At 44.3% G+C, this 25,441-nt stretch overlaps 2 protein-coding genes across 5 annotated transcripts; one reads left to right on the plus strand and one right to left on the minus strand.

Annotated features, from left to right (window-relative positions):
• Positions 1-8: 8 nt before the first annotated feature.
• On the minus strand, positions 9-3,947 carry tmed2 (transmembrane p24 trafficking protein 2). 2 transcript variants are annotated; one of them, XM_020484984.2, is made up of 5 exons: positions 3,543-3,904; positions 2,742-2,934; positions 2,289-2,306; positions 1,829-1,936; positions 9-1,677 (listed from the first exon to the last, which is right to left on the minus strand). In XM_020484984.2, the coding sequence occupies exons 1-5, from the start codon at positions 3,720-3,722 to the stop codon at positions 1,553-1,555; spliced, it is 624 nt and encodes a 207-aa protein (XP_020340573.1). In that variant the 5' UTR covers positions 3,723-3,904; the 3' UTR covers positions 9-1,552. The 2 variants fall into 2 exon arrangements, with proteins under 2 accessions (XP_020340573.1, XP_020340574.1); XM_020484985.2 differs by lacking the exon at positions 2,289-2,306 and having other exon boundaries at positions 3,543-3,947.
• Positions 3,948-3,969: 22 nt separating this feature from the next.
• Positions 3,970-16,787, plus strand: ptpn11a (protein tyrosine phosphatase non-receptor type 11a). 3 transcript variants are annotated; one of them, XM_020484981.2, is made up of 16 exons: positions 3,970-4,188; positions 8,037-8,159; positions 8,424-8,618; positions 8,775-8,967; positions 9,198-9,317; positions 9,467-9,580; positions 10,011-10,107; positions 10,250-10,347; positions 10,726-10,884; positions 11,110-11,241; positions 11,346-11,500; positions 11,578-11,645; positions 12,215-12,366; positions 12,435-12,553; positions 13,600-13,699; positions 13,826-16,787. In XM_020484981.2, the coding sequence occupies exons 1-15, from the start codon at positions 4,175-4,177 to the stop codon at positions 13,667-13,669; spliced, it is 1,809 nt and encodes a 602-aa protein (XP_020340570.1). In that variant the 5' UTR covers positions 3,970-4,174; the 3' UTR covers positions 13,670-13,699; positions 13,826-16,787. The 3 variants fall into 3 exon arrangements, with proteins under 3 accessions (XP_020340570.1, XP_031682186.1, XP_020340571.1); XM_020484982.2 differs by having other exon boundaries at positions 4,012-4,188; positions 10,250-10,329; XM_031826326.1 differs by lacking the exons at positions 12,215-12,366; positions 12,435-12,553; positions 13,600-13,699; positions 13,826-16,787 and adding an exon at positions 11,764-11,891 and having other exon boundaries at positions 4,008-4,188.
• Positions 16,788-25,441: the final 8,654 nt, after the last annotated feature.

Below are 25,441 nucleotides of genomic sequence, written 5' to 3' on the forward strand. Positions count from 1 at the left end.
ACAGCATGTTTAAAGAATATTGTATTTGTTTTAATAAACCTGGATCCACAGACAAGCATATTTCTTTACATGCTGCAGAACTTCATTGATGACGTTCAGGAGTGACTTGACCTAATTTCTCCTCAGTCGTCACTCCAGTCTCACGTGACAGTTATAGCTGAGCTTATCAGAACATGTAAAGTACAAAACTAAGGCATATTCAGTAAGACACAACATTTATGGTGTTTCAAATAGATTATAGACAGGATAGGCCTAGAATTAATCCTCTAGTCATGTCCATTCTTATACATCGACATACCAATGTTCTGAATGTTGCACCACACTGAATATGTTGCAGAAGAAAAAAAACAGCTTATTGCCACAAAGTAGAGCCCCCAACCTTCCCCACCCCAAATTACAACCAGTCACCATAACAAAATGTTGAAGCAACTACCTCACCTTGACAATCATAATATAGTTTCAGCCCCCTGCCCACATCCAATATAATCTAGTACAGTGTTCTTCCTTCCTGATTCTAGGCAAATACAGGGGTCCGGGTCTTTTCGGCCAGCCCAGCTCTAACACACCTGAATCATCTAATCCAGGGTTAAATTAATAATTGATTAGTTGCAACAGGTGTGAGTGATGAGCTAGAATAAACCCTGCACGCCCAGTGGATCCCCATGGCCAGGTTTGAGTAAACACTGATCTACTATAACCCATCTGTGGTAAAATGGGAGTATACAGCTTTTCCCTGCACTGCCCGTGTACACATTCAGAAGGATTAGATGTCATCGATCTTTGACTCAAAAGCAACCAGAGCAAAAACATCTGCTTCCCAGACAATACAACACCTTCAGATATTCAGGGATATTTAGCAGGATGCTATGTTCAGAAGGTTGTAGATAGAAATATGATCCATAGAGTCAACACAACTCTTTATTCTACATAACAGAAAAGCATGTCGCTTCTGCACAATACATTTCTACATGAACGTTCTGGGATATTTCACTCTCCTGAACAAGCCCCAAGTGTCTCACCTTGAGCTTATGCATACTGTATATTAACTAGTTGGTCATATCAATTGCAAAGGTGTCAAAAAGATGGGTCAAATAAGGGACACACTGTTGCATAAACATCAGTCTGCATCTCTCAAATGCCGGTCCCAGTTTTGTTACTTTATACATCCCATCCACTGACTAGACAGACAACCTCTCTGGCTAGTGCATGGCTAGTAGTTGCTGTTGACCAAGCTGGGTGGAGTAATCCATAACAAATCATTTGCTTACGTAGTGATGAGAAAATAAATCAAACTTGACATCATCAACCCTATGATCTTTGAAAGGTCTAGAGTCCAAAACAGATACAACAGTAACAAGCACATAAAAACAGAAATAACAGATGGGGTAAAAGGGTAAAACATTATTATTATTTTTAAATAATAGGGATCCAATTTGTACTCAGACTTTTAATGAAATCTACCAAGAGTCTCATTTCCAAGGAGTGACTGTTTCACTGTCTCTGTGCTGAAATAACAGTACAACAGGAAGTCACAGGGGGAAGGTTTGAGGTGTTACACAACTCGGCGCACTTCGAAAAACCTCTTCAGGTAGTAGATCTGTCCCAGAGTCATGGCCACCAGAACCAGGGCTTCGAAGAACGACCAGAGAACCACCCTGCTGTTTGTGTTGTCATTGACTGGATGGAAAGAAAACAATGACTAATAAGTTCAAGACTGGCTGTCAGCACTAAACACTGCAGTACACACACAACAATTAAGTTAACAGGTTCTTAACTACAGTCTATTCTGACACCATCTTATTTAATGTGCGGAGTATGTGTAACTCACTGGCTCTGTGTATCCTTTCCCGGACCTCCATGTACTCCTGTTCATGCTTGACGGCCGTCATGGCAACCGCCAGCTCGTTGATCATCTCCTCCAGCTTGTTCTGGTGAGCTGGAACAGAACAAACAACCAATCAATTAGGATCATTGTAGAATCCACAACACTCTAGTGAAAATTACATGCATATTAGAGTAAAAAATAAAGACAACTTCCAAACAAAGTTGTGCTTTGCATATAAAATGCTCTACAATACATTACTACTATGTCTTAGATGTCTCAAATCATGCACACAACATATTCCTGCATCTATAAATTGTGAGGGGTTATTCCAGGCAACATATACTAATGTAACTAAGTGGTGATTTGTGAACATTAGATTGCACTGAAAAACTCATTCAACTTAGGTTAGAGGAAACCGAATGCATTTGGGCAAACATAGTTCCAGGCGAGGCGAGAACCCTACCATCCCAACTCTCTCCACCTGGGTGAAGCGAAAGCCAGTCAAACCCAGTCAAAAGGATGAAGAGAAAGATACAACAATAGAACCATAAAGAAAAGAGGAATAGTATGTGAAAACAGAAATGTGATAATCCATTATAGCAATTGGCAAATATGAATAGAGCTTAAAAGTAGATTTCACGATATGATGTAGAGTCAGAAAACGTCAACAGCATAGTAGGTAAATCTCCACAACAACTATGAGAATTGAAGCGCAAAGCTCAACTTTTCTGCTGTTTTGGTGCCCTGGCTACCACACTGTCACCAGCAGGAAGCGAACCTGTGCACATGCGCAGATACTGTGTGACCATGTGAAAACAAAGTCATACATCTCGCTCATCTCAATATCTGCAGTGCTGCTCATGGCAGCGTCATTTCACTGGGTCTGCCTTTCATTCGCACACACACTAAAGCCTACCTTCCGTCTCCATGTCCTGTCCCTTTGGTGCCTCTCCGATGTCGATGGTGAACATGACGATCTTGGGTGTCATGGTGGACATCTTGTTGCTGAAGCAGAACTTGTAGGTCCCGTCCATGTGAGCTGCCACGGAGTACTTTCCACTGGACTCTCGATCTCCTTTGTAGATCTGCTTGCCATCAGGTCCTGTTATCTACATAGTAGACAATATCATACACATATTAGCTAACTCATGTTGGAACATAGTTGTGGTGTGCTAGACAATATTTTTTGTCTGGACCGTTGTTGCAACATATTTCATTCAGTGGTTGGTGGATTGGGGCAGTCTGCACCACACTTGTGAAATCCCTTAAAAATATGGATCTTATTTGCATGACTACAATTCTCAACTATATGGTGGTGAATACATCACGTGGTGGAGCAGTACCTAGTCAGCTGTCAAACAAATGTGGATGACCTGTTTTATGTTATTTGACACTTACAGCTGTTAGGAATGGCAGCGAGTAGTTAGCTAACTTCAAACTTCCTGTATCACTAATCGGGCCAGATAAGTAAAATCAAGAGGCGAACTGGCTAGTTAGTTAGCTACCAACTAAGCTAAAATTATTGATCACAACCAGCAGTGGGTTAACTTTAAACTACAAAGAACATAAATTAAACTATACGAAGTGGCATGCGAGTCGGCTTGTGACTAGCAATTAAGCTAACTGGCTAGCTACAATAGCCATCTCGCTAGCCACCCCCCACCACCTTTGCGCAAGTCAAACCAAATCAATCACAAAAGCACAAATACCATCTCACCTCAACGTCAATGTCCAAAAACCCCCCCTCAGCAACTTCAAACATTAGGCCCATCTTGGTTCCCGAGTTAACCCGCTCATGGAAGCACTCATCTGCATGAGCGTCTATACTAACGAAGTAGCCGGACGCTGTGGCAGACATGAACACAAGAAGAACAACGATCTCTGAAGCAGTGAACATGCTTAGATTTTAGCTAGCGTTACGTGACAATTGTAGATTCTCTGGGTACCAGCGATTTCAAATATCCCCTAAAATTGCACATGTATCGCAGCAGGAGGCTCAGAACAAGCACAAATTGAGGATATTTTGTAAACTTCCTAGCTAGCTTCGGCGAGATTGCCACGTAAGGATTTAAACGGGAAAAAGCGAGGGTCAAACTTAGTCAGCACTATGCGATTGAAAAAAACAAATTAAAGTGTCGCATATCTGGTGACGTTTCAACAATCGACTCGCTCTCTGAAGTCTCCGGGCTGAGGCCTATGGACTTTTTGTTGTTGTAAAAAATTCCAATCGAAACATTTTCCCGTTTTGAGCGGAGTCTGGACCTTATGAGGCATTTTTGCTGGGAGTAGACTGCCGAAGACACACACAATATTTGGATAAACCAGCGCGAGGAAACAAGGTTTGAAAAAATGACATCTCGGAGGTAAGGACTGATCATGGAAAGCAATCTGATGGAAACTAGGTATCCAACTAACTAGCCTGTCGGCTAACATTAGCCTAGAACTGTTTACATTTTCAAGATAATCCCATTGATGATGAATGTATGTGATCGTCAGTTAACGACCTAAAACAAGTCGTATTTGACAAGGATGTGCCTTGTCGGTGTTTTGGAGCCAGCAACATTACGGTAACTAGTATGTGGTAATGTTAACTAGGTTCTTTATTGGGCAATGGGCATCCGTGAAATTGAAGCCCACAATGCAGTTACCTTTTCAATTCTGTGTGTGAGCTATTCACAAGCTTTCTGCCCATAACATTTTTGGAGACGTGTTTAGTTATCAATTATAAATATGAATGCTTAGCTAACAATTACTAATAAGCAAACAAGAAAATCTAGCTAACTAGCTACCATTGGGGGACCTAGCTGTCAGTTCCAGCTGAGAAGCCAAGGGGGTTCAATGCATCTGGCTCCTTTTGAACGACATGCTTGTATGCTCTTTGGAAAGATACCAACCTCAATGTACTCAGTAAATGGATACAGACTTCAATTGTTCAATGTCAATCACTGTACACGTGATTTTCTGATTAAATCAGGATTCTAATAATTCTCACATCATCCTTTAGTCGTACATTGATTTTGACCCTCCCCCACATCAATCTTCTTTATCCTGATTTGCATTGTTGTGCCCATGACATCTGAGTACAAGTTATACAGCTGTACTATTGAGAGCATCTTGTCTGGCTGCATCTCTGCTTGGTATGGCAATAGAACCGCCCTCAATCGTTTGGTGGTACGAACAGCAAGGGAACCTCACTGGGGCTGAGCTTCCTCCTTCTGTGGGGTTTATCGGCACGATGGCATCCAACGTCATGGTACATTACCGCCACCTACGGTACTGGAGTGTGCCAGAGACTGGGAGAATTAAATCCTACCTGCCAGCCCTGTTGCTCTTTTTTTTTAAACACTATTTGAGACTATCTAATGGCGTTCTACTCAATATACTCAACTCATTTCCTGTATCCCCTTATCCCTCATACTAGATCTGACTCTTTCCCTCATACTGCCCACTCTGTGGTAATACATGCTCCATGGTCTTCCTGGCAATAATCACACTTTCCTGTTGGATGCTTTCCTATCACATTTAAGGACGTATTCAACTAGCTGTGTCCCACCCTTAATCTTATAATAATAGCATCCTCTCTTTTGTCCCTTCTTGTCGACCTCCGACTTTCCTCTGTACTTGAAATAAATGCCTGCTCTTAGTATCTCCTCCACTGCTCCTTGCCATCTCTGCCCATATCAGGCTTTTTTGCCTCTGCTTTGCTAATTGAAAATACAACAAACAATTCTAAGTGCTTGGTTAGCCAGTACATCAACTGTCTCGTTCCCCTCCACCCCCACATGGGCTGGGACCCAAGTAAATATGATCTGTATACTCATCTGTCTAATCGTGCCATGGGTTTGTGGCGGAGTTCCCTCCCATCCAGGACCTCTCAGGCAGTGTGAAAGGAAGGCTGGAAAATTGTTAAGACTCCAACAACCCAAGCCATAGACTGTTCTTTCTGCTTCTACACGGCAAGCGGTACATCAAGTCTGACACCAACAGGCTCCTGAACAGCTTCTATCCGCCATGGGGCGGCAGCGTAGCCTAGTGGTTAGAGTGTTGGACTAGTAACCGGAAGGTTGCAAGTTCAAACCCCCGAGCTGACAAGGTACAAATCTGTCGTTCTGCCCCACTGTTCCTAGGCCGTCATTGAAAATAAGAATTTGTTCTTAACTGACTTGCCTAGTTAAATAAAGGTAAAATAAAAAATAAAAATAAGACTGCTAAATAGCTAACAAAATTTCTACATGGACTATCCAGGTTGAACTTGTGTATTTTATTATAGTATTTGTTGCATTGTCTCTATGCCCACTCACAGGGCCCTACACACAAATACTCCCACACGCAGTGCATTCGGAAAGTATTCATATTCAGACCCCTAGACTTTTTCCACATTGATGAGAAATAAGGTTGTAATGTAACAATCTACATAATACCCCATAGTTTTTCAAATGTATACAAATAAAAACTGAAATACAGTATTTACATAGGTATTCAGACCTTTTACTCAGTACTTTGTTGAAACACCTTTGGAAGTGATTATAGCCTCAAGTCTTTTTGGGTATGACACTACAAGCTTGGCACACCTGTATTTGGGGAGTTTCTCCCATTCTCTGCAGATCCTCTCAATCAGGTTGGATGGGGAGCGTCGCTGTACAGCTATTTTCAGGTCTCTCCAGAGATGTTCAAGACTTGCCCCGAAGCCACTCCTGCGTTGTCTTGGCTGTGTGCTTAGGGTCATTGTCCTGTTTGAAGGTGAACCTTCGCCCCAGTGAGATCCTGAGTGCTCTGGAACAGGTGTTCACCTGGGATCTCTGTACTGGCCTGACTGGTGGAGTGCTGCAGATATGGTTGTTCTTCTGGAAGGTTCTCCCATCTCCACAGAGGAACTCTGGAGCTCTGTCAGAGTAGACATCAGGTTCTTGGTCACCTCCCCGACCAAGCCCCTTCTCTCCCGATTGCTCAGTTTAGCCAGGCGGCCGGCTCTAGGCAGAGTGTTGGTGGTTCCAAACTTCTCCATCATTCTTAAATGGAAGGCCACTGTGTTCTTGGGGACCTTCAATGCTACAGAACGTTTTGGGTACCCTTCCCCAGACCTGTGCCGCGACACAATCCTACCTCGGCACTCTACAGACAATTCCTTCAACCCCATGGCTTGGTTTTTCCTCTGACATGCACTGTCAACTGTAGGGCCTTATATAGACAGGTGTGTGTGTGCCTTTCCAAATCATGTCCAATCAATTGAATTGAACACAGGTGGATGACAATCAAGTTGTAGAAACATCTCAAGGATGATCAATGGAAACGGGATGCACCTGAGCTACATTTTGAGTCTCATAGCAAAGGGTCTACTTATGTAAAAAAATATATATATATATATTTAAGCATTTTTAATACATTTACAAACATTTTTTTTAAATCTGTTTTTGCTCTGTCATTATGGGGTATTATGTGTAGATTGAGGATTTTAAAATTCATTTTGGAATATGGCTGTAACTTAACATGTCGTGAAAGGAAAGGTGTCTGAATACTTTCCGAATGCACAAACACTCCATTTTATGGATAATATGCACATACATTTATACTGGCTCTACACACACACTCACATATAATCATCATATACGCTTCTGCTACTGTGTTTATCATATATCCTGATGCCTAGTTACCTCACCGTCCAGTTTCCCTGCACATTGTACATACGGTACTGGAACTGACCCTGTATTCTATGCTTGCTTACTTTATCATGTTCATCTTATTATTACAACAAAAATGCATGTTTTTGTTCTACCTTTGTTATTTTCAATTTTACATTGTTATTGATTGCTGTATTTTTGGGCTTACAAGAAAGTAATTTCACTGTACTTTTGCTTGTGACATTAAAACTTGAAACTGCACACCATTATATTCAGGCCACATATGTTCTCTAGGCAGCCAGTGATCTCTGTGATTTATGACTGCTTGTTATCTACCAGAGGTTAAGTCGAGGGCCTTGAACCAAGTTGGGAAGATGACTCACTGGCAATTACAATAGAGTTATGATGAAATACAAATGAAACTATAGGCAGGACAATGACAGCTACCTTGTTGTGAAAGCTGGTAATGGGTGTGGTGTGGTCCATGAATCTGTCGTGGCTGGAAATGTTTCTTTTGTTTTTAAGCGGTGTAGCCTATTTCTCCAAATGCACTTAGCTAGCTAGTTGACCTGTGATGATGATGTGGTGTTTAGGTGGTTCCACCCCAATATCACAGGGGTGGAGGCTGAGAACCTGCTGTTAACCCGGGGGGTGGACGGGAGCTTCCTGGCCCGACCCAGCAAGAGCAACCCTGGAGACTTCACCCTCTCTGTCAGGTGAGTTATTGTAGCACCAGACACAGGAGCTAATGTAAGCTGGGTTGACATTTTAGGAGTAAATATCTATGGGGCCTATTTAGTTTAGTCAGGCTGACAGCATACAAGAAAACACCTTCCCAATTTATACTCTACCATTTCCCTTTATTGTAATTGATTAGGCCAACTGAAGATAATGGCCTGGGTACCAGACTGTTTCAGCTTTAGATGAGGGGTGTGTTTTAATATTTCCTTTTTCTCTCAATCCTGTGTTCTCCTGGGCAGACGTAACGGAGCGGTCACCCACATTAAGATCCAGAACACAGGGGATTACTATGACCTGTACGGGGGGGAGAAGTTTGCCACCCTGGCTGAGCTGGTTCAGTACTACATGGAGCACCACGGGCAACTCAAGGAGAAGAATGGAGACGTCATCGAGCTCAAATACCCCCTCAACTGTGCTGACCCCACCTCTGAGAGGTGAGCTCTGACACTGAAACAACACAGTGTTTGTCTCTGCTTGTCTGTGTGTGTACCTCTCTAGCCTGAGTGTCAGTCCGTCTCTGCTTCAGCCACCAATCCAGTGGATTTGATGTCTATGTCAGTGGAGTTCTATAAACTGTGTGTGTGTCCCAGGTGGTTCCATGGTCACCTGTCAGGCCGGGAGGCTGAGAAGCTGCTGACAGAGAAGGGAAAGAACGGTAGTTTCCTGGTCAGAGAGAGCCAGAGCCACCCTGGAGACTTCGTTCTGTCTGTCCGCACCGGCGACGACAAGACGGACAGCAGCGACAACAAGCCCAAGGTGACACATGTCATGATCCGCTGCCAGGTAAAGGACTATTTCCTTTTTTTGGTCCTTTTTTTTACACCCCTCCTTCCCTCCTTCCCTTCCTCCTTCCCTCCTCCCCTCCCTTCCTTCCTCCTTCCCTCCCCTCCCTCCCTCGAGCTAAAGATGTGGCTTATGACCACAGATACACTACATGATATTTAAAATAGTCAAAGAGCCTCTCGCATATCTCTGTGGGTGAAGGGACGGTCCACATTGTGTGTGTTTCTCAGCATGACCTAAAGTATGACGTTGGTGGAGGAGAGAAGTTTGACTCTCTGACAGACCTGGTGGAGCACTATAAGAAGAACCCCATGGTGGAGACACTGGGCACGGTGCTGCAACTCAAACAGGTCGCTCTTCATCCTGCTCTCTCTCTCTCTCTTGTCAGCAAGCTACATATCATTCCCCTGATCTTGATCATTTATGCCCTTTTTGTCTTTCAGAAGCTTTAATATTCCATAGATTTCTTGTTTCTAAACTTGTATGCGTCTCTCCCCAGCCCCTGAACACCACGCGTATCAATGCAGCAGAGATAGAGAGCAGAGTGAGAGAGCTCAGTAAACTGGCCGAGGCCACGGACAAGGTCAAACAGGGCTTCTGGGAAGAGTTTGAGGTAAGAGAGGCTCCATTGCGTTTCAAAATAAGTATTTCATGTAGTGTTGTTCTTATGTCAGGAAAAGTATTTTTTATACCGTTGTACATGCTCAAGCTACATTCTCACATGTCCTCTGTCTGTCTCCCGATAACCTAGCCACGCTCCACATCTGAATTATTGAAATAGATTAAAGCAATACGTTGAGGATACATTTTTAAAGGGATACTTTGAGATTTTGACAATGATGCCCTTTATCTACTTCCACAGAGTCGGATGAACTCATGGATACAATATTTATGTCTCTGTGTGCAGCTTGATGGAAGTTGTTACCTTGCGCAATTGCTAACTAGCATTAGCGCAATGACTGGAGTTCTATGGGTATCTGCTAGCATGCTAGCAGATACCCATAGACTTTTAACAAGTATCCCTTTTCCTTTGTCCCGCCCAGACGTTGCAGCAGCAGGAGTGTAAGCTTCTCTACAGCCGTAAGGAGGGGCAGAGAGCTGAAAACAAGAACAAGAACCGATACAAGAACATCCTGCCCTGTGAGAGAACACACACATCATACCCTATCAAATATCACGACTGACTGACACCCCCCCCCCTGTTGTTGCAGTATGCAGAGCCTGGATATTGGTCTGATTTTAATCATGACTCTTCTCTCTTTCTCTCTCTTTCCCTCTCTAGTTGATCACACTCGTGTGGTGCTGAATGATGGGGATGGATCTGAGGCTGGCTCGGACTATATTAACGCCAATCTCATCATGGTAGTAACTGACATCATGGTAAACTCACTTCATTCTCAGGACACACACACACCTGTCAGACACACACAATATGGTATCGAAATGACCTCACGGTAAACTCCACACACCTGTCAGACACACACAATATGGTATTGAAATGACCTCACGGTAAACTCCACACACTTGCGTACAGCTCTATTTCAAGCACAATCTGCAATTTCCTGTATGTGACAGCTCTGCGAAATACAAATGAATACGCAGCTACGCTGTTTGTCTTGTCGTTTCATTCATTGAGTGCGTGACGTGGACTGCTAAGACATATGTATGTTACTTTGTTTGCATTGCACTTAAGTCTGCTTTCCTCTACACACTACTACATCCAGCGCCTGTCTCAGTGGAACTGTTCTTTCTCTCTAGCCGGAGTTGGAGTGGAAGTGTAACAGCACCAAGCTGAAGAAGTCCTACATCGCCACGCAGGGCTGTCTACAGAACACCATCAGTGACTTCTGGAGGATGGTCTTCCAGGAGAACTCCCGGGTCATCGTCATGACTACCAAGGAGGTGGAGAGGGGAAAGGTAACTGGCTGACTGCTGTTGTGGTTCTCCATGTCAAGCATCTCTGAAAACCATACAAATCATTCAAATCCAGACAGAAAATATTTACACAAGAAGCAATCTAATATCACACAGTCAAAACTCTCCGTCGTTTAGTTAAGTTCACCATAGGTTTCAGTGTGAACTGCTGCTGTGGCTTTGGGGCAGAAGTGTGCACGTCAGTTGAGATACTTTGTCTCCCCACAGAGTAAGTGTGTGAAGTACTGGCCAGACATGTCATCTCTGAAGGAGTATGGAATCATGCGTGTCCGCAACGTCAAAGAGACGTCTGCTCACGACTACATCCTACGAGAACTCAAACTGTCCAAGGTTGGACAGGTAAGAGGAGGGACTGTTTTTTCTGTGTGTTTTTTGGGGGGGAAGTGTGTCCTTAGCTGTGTATGTGAGCATGCATGCTACTTCAAAATGTGTGTGTGTTTCAGGGTAACACAGAGCGGACAGTGTGGCAGTACCATTTCAGAGCGTGGCCGGACCATGGTGTCCCTACAGACCCCGGGGGTGTTCTGGACTTCCTAGAGGAGGTCAACCTCAAACAGGAGAGCATTCTAGAGGCTGGGCCCATAGTGGTGCACTGCAGGTACACACACACACACACACACACACACACACACAGTTATATGTACTGTTGCTCTCTAATTCCCTCTCTCTCTCCAGTGCTGGTATTGGACGGACAGGAACGTTCATAGTGATTGACATCCTCATTGACGTCATCAGGGAAAAAGGTGAGTGCAAATACTTCATCTATTTCTGCTACATGAGATCATTTCCATAAAGAAAGCTTCTGCCTTGTTCAGACCCCAAGGGTATCTGTGTCTACAGTCTAACCTCTTCTCTCTGTAGGAGTGGACTGTGACACAGACGTTCCTAGTCTAACCTCTTCTGTCTCTGTAGGAGTGGACTGTGACACAGACGTTCCTAGTCTAACCTCTTCTCTCTGTAGAAGTGGACTGTGACACAGACGTTCCTAGTCTAACCTCTTCTGTCTCTGTAGGAGTGGACTGTGACACAGACGTTCCTAGTCTAACCTCTTCTCTCTGTAGGAGTGGACTGTGACACAGACGTTCCTAATCTAACCTCTTCTCTCTGTAGGAGTGGACTGTGACACAGACGTTCCTAGTCTAACCTCTTCTGTCTCTGTAGGAGTGGACTGTGACACAGACGTTCCTAGTCTAACCTCTTCTCTCTGTAGGAGTGGACTGTGACACAGACGTTCCTAATCTAACCTCTTCTGTCTCTGTAGGAGTGGACTGTGACACAGATGTTCCTAATCTAACCTCTTCTGTCTCTGTAGGAGTGGACTGTGACATAGACGTTCCTAAGAGCATCCAGATGGTTCGTTCCCAGCGGTCTGGGATGGTTCAGACTGAGGCCCAGTACAGGTTCATCTACATGGCTGTCCAGCACTACATAGAGACACTGCAGAGACGCATAGAGGAGGAACAGGTGCGTGTGTGTCCCGTGTGTGCGTGTCCGTGAAAGTCTTTCTTTAACATCCTTCCTCTCTCTAACAGAAGAGTAAGATAAAGGGGAGGGAGTACACCAACATTAAGTATTCTCTATCTGACCTGACTGGTGGAGACCAGCTGCAGAGCCCTCTGCCTCCCTGCACCCCCAGCCCCACCTGTGCAGAGTGAGTACCTACCAACTAGCAGCTACTACACAGAGTATACAACCTAAACAAGAACACCTGCTCTTTCCATGACATAGACTGACCAGATGAATCCAGTTGAAAGCTATGATCCCTTATTGATGTCACTTGTTAAATATATTTTGGTGGCTTTGAACGGGGTATGGCAGTAGTTGTTGGGCGCACCAGTTTGTGTCAAGAACTGCAACGCTGCTGGGTTTTTCACACTCAACAGTTTCCCGTATGTATCAAGAATGGTCCACCATGGCCTCCCGAGTGGCGCAGTGGTCTAAGGCACTGCATCGCAGTGCTAGCTGTGCCACCAGAGATTCTGGTTTCGAGTCCAAGCTCTGTCGTGGCCGGCCGCGACCGGGAGGCCCATGGGGCGGCGCACAATTGGCCCAGCGTCGTCCGGGTTAGGGAGGGTTTGGCCGGCAGGGATATCCTTGTCTCATCGCGCACTAGCGACTCCAGTTGCGGGCCGGGCGCAGTGCATGCTGACCAGGTCGCTAGGTGTACGGTGTTTCCTCCGACACATTGGTGTGGCTGGCTTCTGGGTTGGATGTGCATTGTGTTAAGAAGCAGTTGGTTGGGTTGTGTTTCGGAGGACGCATGGCTCTCGACCTTCGCCTCTCCCAAGTTTGTACGGAAGTTGCAGCGATGAGACAAGACTGTAACTACTACCAATTGGATACCGAGAAATTGGGGAGAAAGAAGGGGTAAAAAGAATGATCCACCAGCCAAAGGACATCCAGACAACTTGACACAACTGTGGGAAGCATTGTCATCAACATGGGCCAGCATCCCTGTGGAAAGATTTCCACACCTTGTAGAGTTCATGCTCTGACAAATTGGGCTGTTCTGAAGGCAAAAGGGGGCTGCAACTGAATATCAGGAAGGTGTTCCTAATTTTTGGTATAATCAAACTAGCACTCAGCTAGTCAGCTTCAGTTGAGAAATACCTTGGCTGATGTGTTTCTCTCGGGGGGGGGTGTGTGTGTGTGTGTGTGTGTGTGTGTGTGTGTGTGTGTGTGTGTGTGTGTGTGTAGAATGAGGGAGGACTGCTCCAGAGTGTATGAGAATGTCGGTCTGATGCAGCAGCAGAAGAGCTACAGATGAGATTGCCCTTTGACCCCAATGCTGTCCCAGGTAACTATAGGAACTATGTCTTGAGTTCATGTTGTGGTTGGATCTTTTGGAACTAACTTATTTTTTAAAATATTTGTTTTGTTATTTGTAAATGCCCTGACATCTCTCTCCCTTTGTCTCTCTCAGGAATTACATTTTTTTTGTCAGCCGTACCTGAACGCCTGAGACGACAATTACTACAATGAAAAGAAGAAAATGTAAAATGACGAAAAACTCAAATCTGAGAGAGGTCTACAAGAGAACCGAGATTAACGGAGGGGTTTTTGTTCCCTCTCTCCTTCTCATCCCTCTCTCCTTCTCATCCCTCTCTCCTTCTCATCCCTCTCTCTCTAGGAACAGTAGCCGCCTCGTCCCCTTATAAACCACTGTGAATATCTGGAGAGCCCTAACGAGCTTAATGACCCAACTTAATAACAAGCCTAAACCCTTAAACTAAAGGTCAGCCTGAGTTTAAACCTGTCTCAGACCAGACCCAGGCTGAGACTAGCGGCACTCTGCTCACCAGAGGGAGAACAACCTAGCTAACCTGTTCTGTTTGTCTTTGTTCCACTCTCTCTCCCTTTTTTGCCATGAATTATTGTCTTTTTTCTTATTAACTAAAGGAAAGAAACACGTAGCTAGTTTATTTTGGGAGCTAGTGAGATGAGTGAGCCCTTCTCAAAAAAGGCCTGTGCCAAAACCCAAAATGGTATCATCCAACGTCTCAGCCAATCAGTGGTTTCCCTCTAAACCATTTTTTGAGAAAAAAGGGATATTTCCAGTGATAATGTTAAGTGTCATGTTTTCTGTTACTGAAGGAAGAATTCTGGGTATTGTAGTCTCTTACCAGTGGATTACTATTCAGTATTTTGGGAGGATATTGGTTTTGCCTTTTAAAGACATTTTATTATTTTTTAATGTTTTTTTTATTTCATGTTTTTGTTGACATGTTTTTTTGTTGTTGCCACACTATGTAATACTGTCTCCCTTAATTACCATTCCTCACACTGATGTCCTTAACGCAGCATTCCCATTGCAAAATAAGGGCTACAGCCCAAGCCATGTACCCTGGGGGGAGATGTTGGCTAGAACTCTGTTTCCCTGGGTGCCTTGTGGTCCCACTAAGCTCTAATGTGGGGTCTGAGGGTAGTTGGTAGTTTCTGGAGGTTTGGTGGAGTAGCCTCGCCTCATACTGTATGTAAGTCCTGTTTTGACAACAAACGTTAGAAGAGTTGTCTACAGCACAGACAGTAGGGGACGAGGCAATAGGTTGGGTGCTTCCTCCCAGGCTCTTCTGTGTCAAAGTTACTATGGAAACGGTTTGAGAGTTTCTGGGGTAACTTGTTCTTTATGCCAGTCCGCAGCAGGCATCGCCACTGAAGCGTAGCTGCCCCCTCCCCCCCCAAAAAAGTTTTACATTTCTTTATTTTCTAAACAAACATCGTAATGATACTATTACATTTTGTGCTTCTTCTGTTCTTTTTAAAGATGAATGCCTGTTGTGTACTTTTGAAGCACCACATGAACTTAACTTTCTCTGTTTCGAGAAGCTACCCACATTTGTTATCTCTGGCAATTTTAGTATTCATTGTTGTGGTTGTCATGGAAACTACAGGCCCACTGTTGGTTGGCTGAATTAGGTCAAGGACACACAGTTGGAGTCAGTTGCAAATTCCTTTGTTCTACATTGGTGTTACACAGTTGAATGTGCAGTTTTCAGTCTCTCCGTTTATTATTTTGCTAAGTGCATCACACTTAACCACATTACTTTATCAGTCTGTTGTCGATATGGAAATAAGTGCTTATTTTCTACTACAGTATTCTGGAAAGGGTTGTTTCCAGGTTGATACAATCATTTAATATGTGTTTTGTATGTACTTTATCATGGTAACAATCTAACATGTAACGTTAGCCTTTTTTCACCAACACACTCCTTCCATTCTACACATGATTACTGGTTAAAGCCCTTTGTCTTTGTTTGGCATTGCACCTTATTCCCAATGTAATGCTATGCACACTTTTTGTCCAGAGCCTTATGAGGACAGAAGTATTAACCTATATAGGGAATAGGGTGCCATTTCAGATCAGCCCTTTGTGTAACGCAGGTAGGGTTGAGGAGGAAGTTGTTTTTGTCCAGAGTTACATTCTCAAGACCTACTAATTTTCCACACTTTTTCTCAGAAGTGTGCACTTGTTCACTCCCTCTCATGATTTAAACACTATTGGATTGGTCGATGTAAGTTTGCCGTCCTTAGCAACTAGGGAGGACTAGAACACCCCTTTTCTCAGCCTCTCTGGGGCTCCAGGTTACCCCTAACCACTGATCTAGGATCAGCTGTGCTGGGAAACACTTTAGATCGGTGTCTTCATCCTTTTCTTGTGTATCAGAGCAGTTGTTGTTCTTCTGAATGGTTTGTTTGTTTCTCTGCTGGGTGGAGACCCTCCATTGACTGAGTTAGGGGATCCTTAGTATCTGCTGTGTGTAGTGTGCCCTTTCATTGTTGTGTGTGTGTGTGTGTGTGTGTTTGTTTGTCGAACACTATTCTGGCCTGCTTCTGGTGTTTTTATGTATCGTGGTGTTAGGATTTGTGTGTGAAAGGATGTGTGTGTGTGTGTCCAGAGAATACTGCTGTTTCAGCTGCCTGCTCCTCAATGCCTGGTCTACTCTTCTGATCATGATGAAACAGCTTCATCTCTTATTTCCTGTCTTTCTGTCACGTAAAGCATCTACATGCATAGATCTGCCTCCCTATGCATTATACAGTATGTGTTGGTTATACTCTGTTTGACAAACCAGTGCTCTCCATACCTGAAAACACTTTGTCAACCGGAAAGCATAAAAAACATTTTTTGAACTCAATGCAAACAAACAAATTATATTTTTTAACTTGTATATTGTACATGAATATCTTGTAGAGGAGAATGTACTTACTAAACATATCTAATTGCCAATAAGATTTACTGTCTGTGTAATAATCCAGTAGCTCTCTACCCCATGTCATGGAGTTGGAGCTTTCTCACAAAGCTTGAGGTTTATCGTATTGTATTTCAATGCAGGTAACCATGGTAACTTCTTGATAACAATAATAAACGGCAAGCTCATGCCTCAGTCCCCCTCCTGTTGTTATTGGCAGATCACTCCAATGAATAGAATGACGTCACTTGATAGTTACACACTGATTAAAGATTAAAGATTTAAAGCCCCCGAGCTTCAGTTCTGCATTTACAAGGATGTCTTTCTAGGTCGGGCTTGTTTCTACAGAACCATGCAGCCAAGTTGATGAAGCCCCCTGCTGAGTGGCAGTGTAGTGCTTTAATTTAAGAAACTGCACCTTGATGCTGAAACATGTTGGCTCTTAATGATAATAAACACTTTCCACTGATTATTTTCTCAGAGCTGTTGAATGCAGCACAGTAATGCTTACATTCAGTCAGCTGTTAAAACCTGCCAGCACTGTTGAGCAATCATTGATCTTGTGGAACCAGGTGTAGGTGTGTGTGTGTGTTACTATCCTTGTGGGGACCAGAAGTCTTTACAAGGGAATAAGTGGGCACATTTTGCCAGTCCCCACAAGAAAAAGGCTGTTTTAGGGTTAGAGAAAATCACCCTGGTCTCATAGACTAGACTTAACGTAAACTTAAATCCAGGACCCTCAAATTAGTACGATATGTTACGTTTGGTATGGTTACATAACCAGGATACCTATGGCAAAAAGGATGGTAGGTCTGGGTGGATGTGTGGGCGTATTACGCGAACGTCAAGCAGACCAAAGGTTGCGTGTTTGAATCTCATCACGGACAACCTTTAGCTTATTAGGAACTGCAACTACTTACTACCTTTTTAGCTATTTTGCAACTACTTAGCATGTTAGCTAGTCCTTCTCCTAACCTTAACCCCTAGATTAGCTAACAATAGACACCAAGCTCGCCGTGCGGTAGCAGAGGGAACAGTCTAAGACTAGGGTGGCTGGAGTCTTTGACAATTTTTAGGGCCTTCCTCTGACACCGCCTGGTATAGAGGTCCTGGATGGCAGGAAGCTTGGCCCCAGTGATTTACTGGGCCGTTTGCACTATCCTCTGTAGTACCTTGCAATCGGAGGCCGAGCAGTTTCAATACCAGGCAGTGATGCAACCTGTCAGGATGCTCTTGATGGTGCAGCTGTAGAACCTTTTGAGGACCCATGCAAAATCCTTTCAGTCTCCTGAGGGGGAATAGGTTTTGTCGTGCCCTCTTCATGACTATCTTGGTGTGCTTGGACCATGTTAGTTTGTTGGTGATGTGGTCGGTCAACCGGCTCCACTACAGCCCCGTCAATGAGAACGGGGGCGTGCTCGGTCTTCTTTTTCCTGTAGTCCAAAATCATCTCCTTTGTCTTGATCATGTTGAGGGAGAGGTAGTTGTCCTGGCACCACACGGCCAGTTCTCTGACCACCTCCCTATAGGCTGTCTAGTCGTTGTCGGTGATCAGGCCTACCACTGTTGTGTCATCGGCAAACTTAATGATGGTGTTGGAGTCGTGCCTGGCCGTGCATTCATGAGTGAACAGGGAGCACAGGAGGGAACTGAGCACGCACCCCTGAGGGGCCTCTATGTTGAGGATCAACGTGACGGATGTGTTGTTACCTACCCTTGCCACCTGGAGGCGGCCCGTCAGGAAGTCCAGGATCAAGTTGCAGAGGGAGGTGTTAAGTCCCAGGGTCCTTAGCCTATTGATGAGCTTTGAGGGCACCATGGTGTTGAATGTTGCGCTGTAGTCAATGAATAGCATTCTCACATAGGTGTTACTTTTATCCAGGTGGGAAAGGGCAGTGTGGAGTGCAATAGAGATTGCATCATCTGTGGATCTGTTGGGGCGGTATGCAAATTAGAGTGGGTCTAGTGTTTCTGGGATAATGGTGTTGATGTGTGCCATAACCAGCCTTTCAAAGCACTTCATGGCTACAGATGTGAGTGCTATGGGTTGGTAATAATTTAGGCAGGTTACCTTAGTGTTCTTGGGCACAGGGACTATGGTGGTCTGCTTAAAACATGTTGGTATTACAGACTTGGACAGGGAGAAGTTGAAAATGTCAGTGAAGACACTTGCAAGTTGATCAGCACAGGCTTGCAGTACATGTCCTGGCAATCCGTCTGGCCCTGCGGCCTTGTGAATGTTGACCTGTTTAAAGGTCTTACTCACATCGGCTGTGGAGAGCGTGATCACACCGTCTTCCGGAACAGCTGGTGCTCTCGTGCATGTTTCAGTGTTTTATTTGCCTCGAAGCGAGCATAGAAGTAGTTTAGCTCGTGTCACTGGGCAGCTCTCGGGTGTGCTTCCCTTTGTAGTCTGTAATGGTTTGCAAGCCTTGCCACATCCGACGAGCGTCGGAGCCGGTGGAGTACGATTCGATCTTAATCCTGTATTGACGCTTTGCCTGTTTGATAGTTCGTCAGAGGGCATAGCAGGATTTCTTATAAGTCCCGCTCCTTGAAAGTGGCAGCTCTGGCCGTTAGCTCAGTGCAGATGTTGCCTGTAATCCATGGCTTCTGGTTGGGGTATGTACGTACTGTCACTGTGCGCACAATGTCGTCAATTAACTTATTGATGAAGCAAATGACTGATGGGGTGTACTCCTCAATGCCATCGGAGGAATACCGGAACATGTTCCAGTCTGTGCTAGCAAAACTGTCATATAGCTTAGCATCTGCTTTATCTGACCACTTTTTTAGTGATCGATTCACGGGTGCATCCTGCTTTAATTTTAGTAAGCAGGAATCAGGAGGATAGAATTATGGTCAGATTTGCCAAATGGAGGGCAAGGGAGAGCTTTGTGTGTGTCTGTGTGTGGAGTAAAGATGGTCTAGAGTTTTTTTTCTCCCCCCTCGGGTTACACATTTAACATGCTGATAGAAATTTGGTAAAAACGGATTTAAGTTTCTCTGCATTTAAGTCCCCGGCGACTAGGAGAGCCGCCTCTGGGTGAGCGTTTTCTTGTTTGCTTATGGCGGAATACATCTCATTCAATGTGGCCTCAGTCTGTGGGGTTATGTAAACAGCTACGGAAAATATAGATGACAATTCTCTAGGTAGATAGTGTGGTCTATAGCTTATCATAAGATACTCTACCTCAGGCGAGCAATAGCTCAAGACATCCTTAGATATCGTGCACCAGCTGTTATTTACCAAAATACATAGTCCGCCGCCCCTTGTCTTACCAGACGCAGCTGTTCTATCCTGCCGGTACAGCGTATAACCAGCCAGCTGTATGTTGATATTGTCGTCGTTCAGCCACGACTCCGTGAAGCATAAGATATTACAGTTTTTAATGTCCCGTTGGTAGTTTAATCTTCCTCGTAGGTCATCTATTTTATTTTCCAAAGATTGCACGTATGCTAGCAGAATGGAAGGAAGTGGGGGTTTATTCAGTCACCTACAAATTCTCGGCCACCTGCCCTATGGCCCCCTTTTCTCTGCCTTCTCTTCACGCAAATGACAGGGATCTGGGCCTGTTCCTGGGAGAGCAGTATATCATACTCGTTAAAGGGGAAAAAAGGATTCTGCCAGTCTGTGGTGAGTAATCACAGTCCTAATGTCCAGAAGTTATTTTCGTTCATAAGAGACGGTAGCGGCAACATAATGTACAAAATAAGTTTAAAAAATAAGTTCCAACGCAAAAAAAACACAATTGGTTGGGGACACATAAAACGTCAGCCTTCTTCTCCGGCACCATCTTATCAACCAGACGCCTTCCTGGCGTTCTTCACAGGTAAGACTGATAATAAATAGCTTCTGACACCAGAGCTTCCTTGATTTACGTCTGTAAATGAGAAGTGCTCTATAAATGTAAATGATTATTGTGTTTGTCATCACTGAAAACTGTTTCTACATGAACAGTCTGACACAGGCCAGGACATCATTAGCATGAGACAGTCAATCTGTCCCAAATTCATTTGATAAATCTTTCTCCCTTAAGCTTAGAAAAGAGACCATTTAAACCCAGATTTGGACATCACACCTACTCCACTGAATAGCAGGATAGTGACTTCTTTGCAATGCTTGCAGTTAGCCACTGATTCCTTCCAAATTGAATTTGAGATTTACAACTTGTTGTGTAATGTTTATGTCGAATGGCTGATGAGCACCGATACGTTTTATCTGTCATTTTCTTCATCATTTCTTTTAATATGACATGGATTGAAAAGGATTTGCCAGTAGATTGTCATGATGACTGCTAGTTTTCTAGCTAAGATTTTGAAATTATGATGTCGACATGATTAGTCCAATCAAAGCTACGGTAGGTATGTGATTTGACGCAATTTTCTCTGTGGCTAATGACATTGATTGAGCCTTCTTGGAAGAGTACTTCTAATGGGACTCTATGGCAGCACCCAAGGGGCTTACATTTTCGAGCTCTTCTCGTAGATTTTGCAGCGACGTAGTGTCCCCATGAGTGACAGAACACTGAGCCAATCAAGGCGCAACTCGAGAATGTTACCAACCCCTACGCTCTGTATTTTCCACTGGCTGCCCCACCACCACAGAAAGCACTGAGCTAGGCTGAAACACCTGCATTTTGGAGCTGCTTTACTCAAGAAAACAAAAAGGAGATCATGTTTGTATGCAGCTTTATTTTTTATTTTTTTACATTGCAAACTGATGTGTGACACATTAATGGTAAAATAACATGCAAAACAGACAAAAAATGACATGTTTTATCTAAACGGGTGGGGATCAAAACATGTGGCTCTGCCGCCAGACGTCACAAATTCATTGACCTTTAGCGTTCAACATGTATGGTCATGAAATTGGCATTTATCCTTCAGCTGTCATTAACCCTCTGACTCTCCTCTCTCCCCCTCTCTTTTTGTTTTTCTGCCCACCCCCCTCTGTTTCCTACTCCCTCTCTTTCTGCCTCTCTCCTACTCCCTCTCTTTCTGCCTCTCTCCTACTCCCTCTCTTTCTGCCTCTCTCCTACTCCCTCTCTCCTACTCCCTCTCTTTCTGCCTCTCTCCTACTCCCTCTCTTTCTGCCTCTCTCCTACTCCCTCTCTTTCTGCCTCTCTCCTACTGCCTCTCTCCTACTCCCTCTCTTTCTGCCTGTCTCCTACTCTCTCTCTTTCTGCCTGTCTCCTACTCTCTCTCTTTCTGCCTGTCTCCTACTCTCTCTTTCTGCCTGTCTCCTACTCTCTCTCTTTCTGCCTCTCTCTTTCTGCCTCTCTCCTACTCCCTCTCTTTCTGCCTCTCTCCTACTCCCTCTCTTTCTGCCTCTCTCCTACTCCCTCTCTCCTACTCCCTCTCTTTCTGCCTCTCTCCTACTCCCTCTCTTTCTGCCTCTCTCCTACTCCCTCTCTTTCTGCCTCTCTCCTACTGCCTCTCTCCTACTCCCTCTCTTTCTGCCTGTCTCCTACTCTCTCTCTTTCTGCCTGTCTCCTACTCTCTCTCTTTCTGCCTGTCTCCTACTCTCTCTCTTTCTGCCTGTCTCCTACTCTCTCTCTTTCTGCCTCTCTCCTACTCTCTCTCTTTCTGCCTCTCTCCTACTCCCTCTCTTTCTGCCTCTCTCCTACTCCCTCTCTTTCTGCCTCTCTCCTACTCCCTCTCTTTCTGCCTCCTACTCCCTCTCTGTCTGCCTCTCTCCTACTCCCTCTCTTTCTGCCTCTCTCCTACTCCCTCTCTTTCTGCCTCTCTCCTACGCCCTCTCTTTCTGCCTGTCTCCTACTCCCTCTCTTTCTGCCTCTTTCCTACTCCCTCTCTTTCTGCCTCTCTCCTACTCCCTCCCTCGCTTTCTGCCTCTCTCCTACTCCCTCTCTTTCTGCCTCTCTCCTACTCTCTCTCTCAATTTAAGAGCTTTATTGGTATGGGAAACATATGTTAACATTGCCAAACCAAGTGAACTAGATAATAAACAAAAGTGAAATAAACAATAAAAATGAACAGTGAACGTTACACTCACAATAGCTCCAAAATAATATAGAGATGACCTTTGTCATAATATGTGCAAATGATTAAAGTACAGAAGGGAAAATATATAAATATGGCTTTTATTTACAATGATGTTTGTTCTTCACTGGTTGCCCTTTCTTGTGGCAACAGGTCACAAATCTTGCTGCTGTGATGGCACACTATGGTATTGTCACCAGAGCTTTCTGATTTACGTCTGTAAATGAAAAGCGCTCTATAAATGTAAATGATTATTATTGTGTTTGTCATCACTGCAAACTCTTTTTACATGAACAGTGTGACACAGGCCAGGACATCATTAGTATAAGGCAGCCAGACTCTCCCAAAGGAGACTAAAACAAATATGTTTCTCCCTTTTGTCTTTTCACTCTTTGACTCCCCCTCCCTCCCCAGCCCAATGCCAGACATAGATACAGTAGATAGTGTTCTGGGGAGAGGTAGAGAGTGTTTGTTTGAGGACAGACAGGATTCTCTATGTGTTGGCCATTATCCACGAGACCCAGCATCTAGCCAGCATCGCACCACTGGTAGCTCATGGGCTATGACATACCAGAGGTGCACACACACACATAGAGAGAGATCCAATTAAATTACTAATACATTATTTGTAATATGTCATTCTATGCATATAAACACACACACATGAGTGCACACAAGGTGCAGATCTGGTCAACCTTTTGCATTCAACATGTATGGTCATGAATTTGGCATTTATCCTGTTATTAACCCTTCCCCCCTCTCTTTTTGCTCCCCCCCCTGTCTCCTACTCCCGCTCTTCTTCCTGTCTTCCCCTTATCATTCTCTTTCTCTCTGTCCTCCTTCACTCTCCCTTCTCTCTCGCTCTCTTTCTCTCCATCTCTCTGTCCTCCTTCACTCTCCCTTCTCTCTCGCTCTCTTTCTCTCCATCCCTCTGTCCTCGTTCACTCTCCCTTATCTCTCTCCTCTCTTGCTTTCTTTCTCTCTCTTTCTCCCTCTCCCTTCTCTCTTCTCTCCACACTCTCTCTCCCTCCATCCCTCTGTCCTCCTTCACTCTCCCTTATCTCTCCTCTCTTGCCCTCCTTTCTCTCTCTCTCTCTCTCTCTCTCTCTCTCTCTCTCTCTCTCTCTCTCTCTCTCTCTCTCTCTATATATATATATATATATATATATAATCACCAACCTCACTATGCTCTTCGAGAGCAGCCAATGGGAGCATATCAATAACTTTAACCCTGCCCACTTCCTGAATGATGAGTTTGTGAAACCAGATGCCTTCCTGGCGTTCTCCGCAGGCACAACTAATAATAAAAAGCTTCTGACACCAGTTCTATCAATCACACCCTTGCAGTTGAATGAGAGGAGGTGAGGGTAGACTATCGAGATGCAGCCTAAGGTTTGGTGTGCAACCTAACTAAGGTTCGAGAGGCTATGGCCACATTAGAATGTGAGTCAGGAATACTGTCATCTTTATTTCTAAAGAGAAACTGAGGTTTGCTATGTAAATAGTTTGTCACTGGCGTTTGGTTATGACTTTATGACTATACACTGTCTACAGCAATCAAAATGTAACTCATAATCTGGTGTGTGTGTGTACCGGGGAGCTGCTGGCACGCATGGATCTCTTCCTCATCCTGGTCACTCTGCTGCGGTGACTCCACTTCCTGTGGCCAGAGTATGCTGGGAAGCCAGACTGCCCAAACCCAACAGGGTATTAGTCAGACTGAGAGGAAACCAGAGAGCCTGATGGAGCCAGTGTTACCCTAAAATATGTCCCCACATGATTCTGGGGTAAATCATTGTTTTTGATTTATTTGACAGCTGTTCCATCATGAGAGAAAAGAGAAACGCTGCTCTTGTTAGTCTAATGGTTCTTTATTAAGTTTTACGTATCGGCCTCAAAGCTTTTCATCATAAAATATGTTAAGTTTATGTGTAAGTCATGTTTTTTCAAACACATTGCATGTGATCCTCCTCCATATATCATGTATCCTCATGTAAAGCTGCGTCCTTTCTCTGGTCTGTCCTGTTGTTCATTTCCATGTTGTCACAGCTGTGGTTGTGTGTGTGTGTGTGTGTGTGTGTGTGTGTGTGTGTGTGTGTGTTGGCAGGAATGCGTGCACCTTTGATGTAGGCTTTTCAAGGGGGCACTGTAATTCACTTGCATTTAATTCCCATAGGAACAAAATGCCGAGTCATTTAGGCAGCCAATGTACCTGTAGATGCCGTAGCACTGCAGGGACTAGTGCAGTGTTGGAGCTACTCTGCCATGGTCAATAAAATCCACAAGAGGGCCACAGACACACACACACACACACCAGCAGAGCCTGGTAGGAGGAGCTAAAGGAGGACAGGCTCATTGTAATAGCTGGAATAGAAGGAACAGAGTCAAAAGTGGTTTCCACCTGTTTGATGTGTTTGATACCATTCCATTTATTCCATTCCACTGACACACACACACACACACACACACAAATCCTGTAGCAAGGACATTCTTTGTTCAGATAGAATCAGTGAATGAGCAGCCTCAGTAGCAGGTCAAGATGGTTATTTTGAGTAATGAAATAGAACATTCCAGAAGCAGAATATGGCTGTGATTTTGACTTGTGGATTATTGTATTGAGATTGTTTGGAGCAGAGTGATGCATGCAGCTGCATTGCACAGAGGGACATAGAGAATAGGACTGACTGTACATAGAAGTCTAGTAAATGGAAAGCAGTGGTCCCATATGGTATGATGGATAAAACACACAGTTAGATACACATGATTGGTTGAGGACCATGTGTCAAGGAATCATCATTAGGTTGCAGCAAAGCAATGATGATGATGAGGATGATCACCATCTTCAC

Source organism: Oncorhynchus kisutch, linkage group LG6, assembly GCF_002021735.2.
Source record: "Oncorhynchus kisutch isolate 150728-3 linkage group LG6, Okis_V2, whole genome shotgun sequence".
Classification (NCBI taxonomy): domain Eukaryota; kingdom Metazoa; phylum Chordata; class Actinopteri; order Salmoniformes; family Salmonidae; genus Oncorhynchus; species Oncorhynchus kisutch.

Bases quoted from the DNA above. Each gene is read 5' to 3' on its own strand.
- ptpn11a (XM_020484981.2), top strand. The intron at 10,348-10,725 runs GTAAACTCACTT...CTTTCTCTCTAG, and splicing joins TGGTAGTAACTGACATCATG to CCGGAGTTGGAGTGGAAGTG. The intron at 11,501-11,577 runs GTACACACACAC...CTCTCTCTCCAG, and splicing joins CCCATAGTGGTGCACTGCAG to TGCTGGTATTGGACGGACAG.
- tmed2 (XM_020484984.2), bottom strand. From the start codon at position 3,722: ATGTTCACTGCTTCAGAGATCGTTGTTCTTCTTGTGTTCATGTCTGCC. The intron at 2,935-3,542 runs GTGAGATGGTAT...TCTACTATGTAG, and splicing joins TTTTGGACATTGACGTTGAG to ATAACAGGACCTGATGGCAA. The intron at 1,678-1,828 runs GTGAGTTACACA...CTTTCCATCCAG, and splicing joins GGAAAGGATACACAGAGCCA to TCAATGACAACACAAACAGC.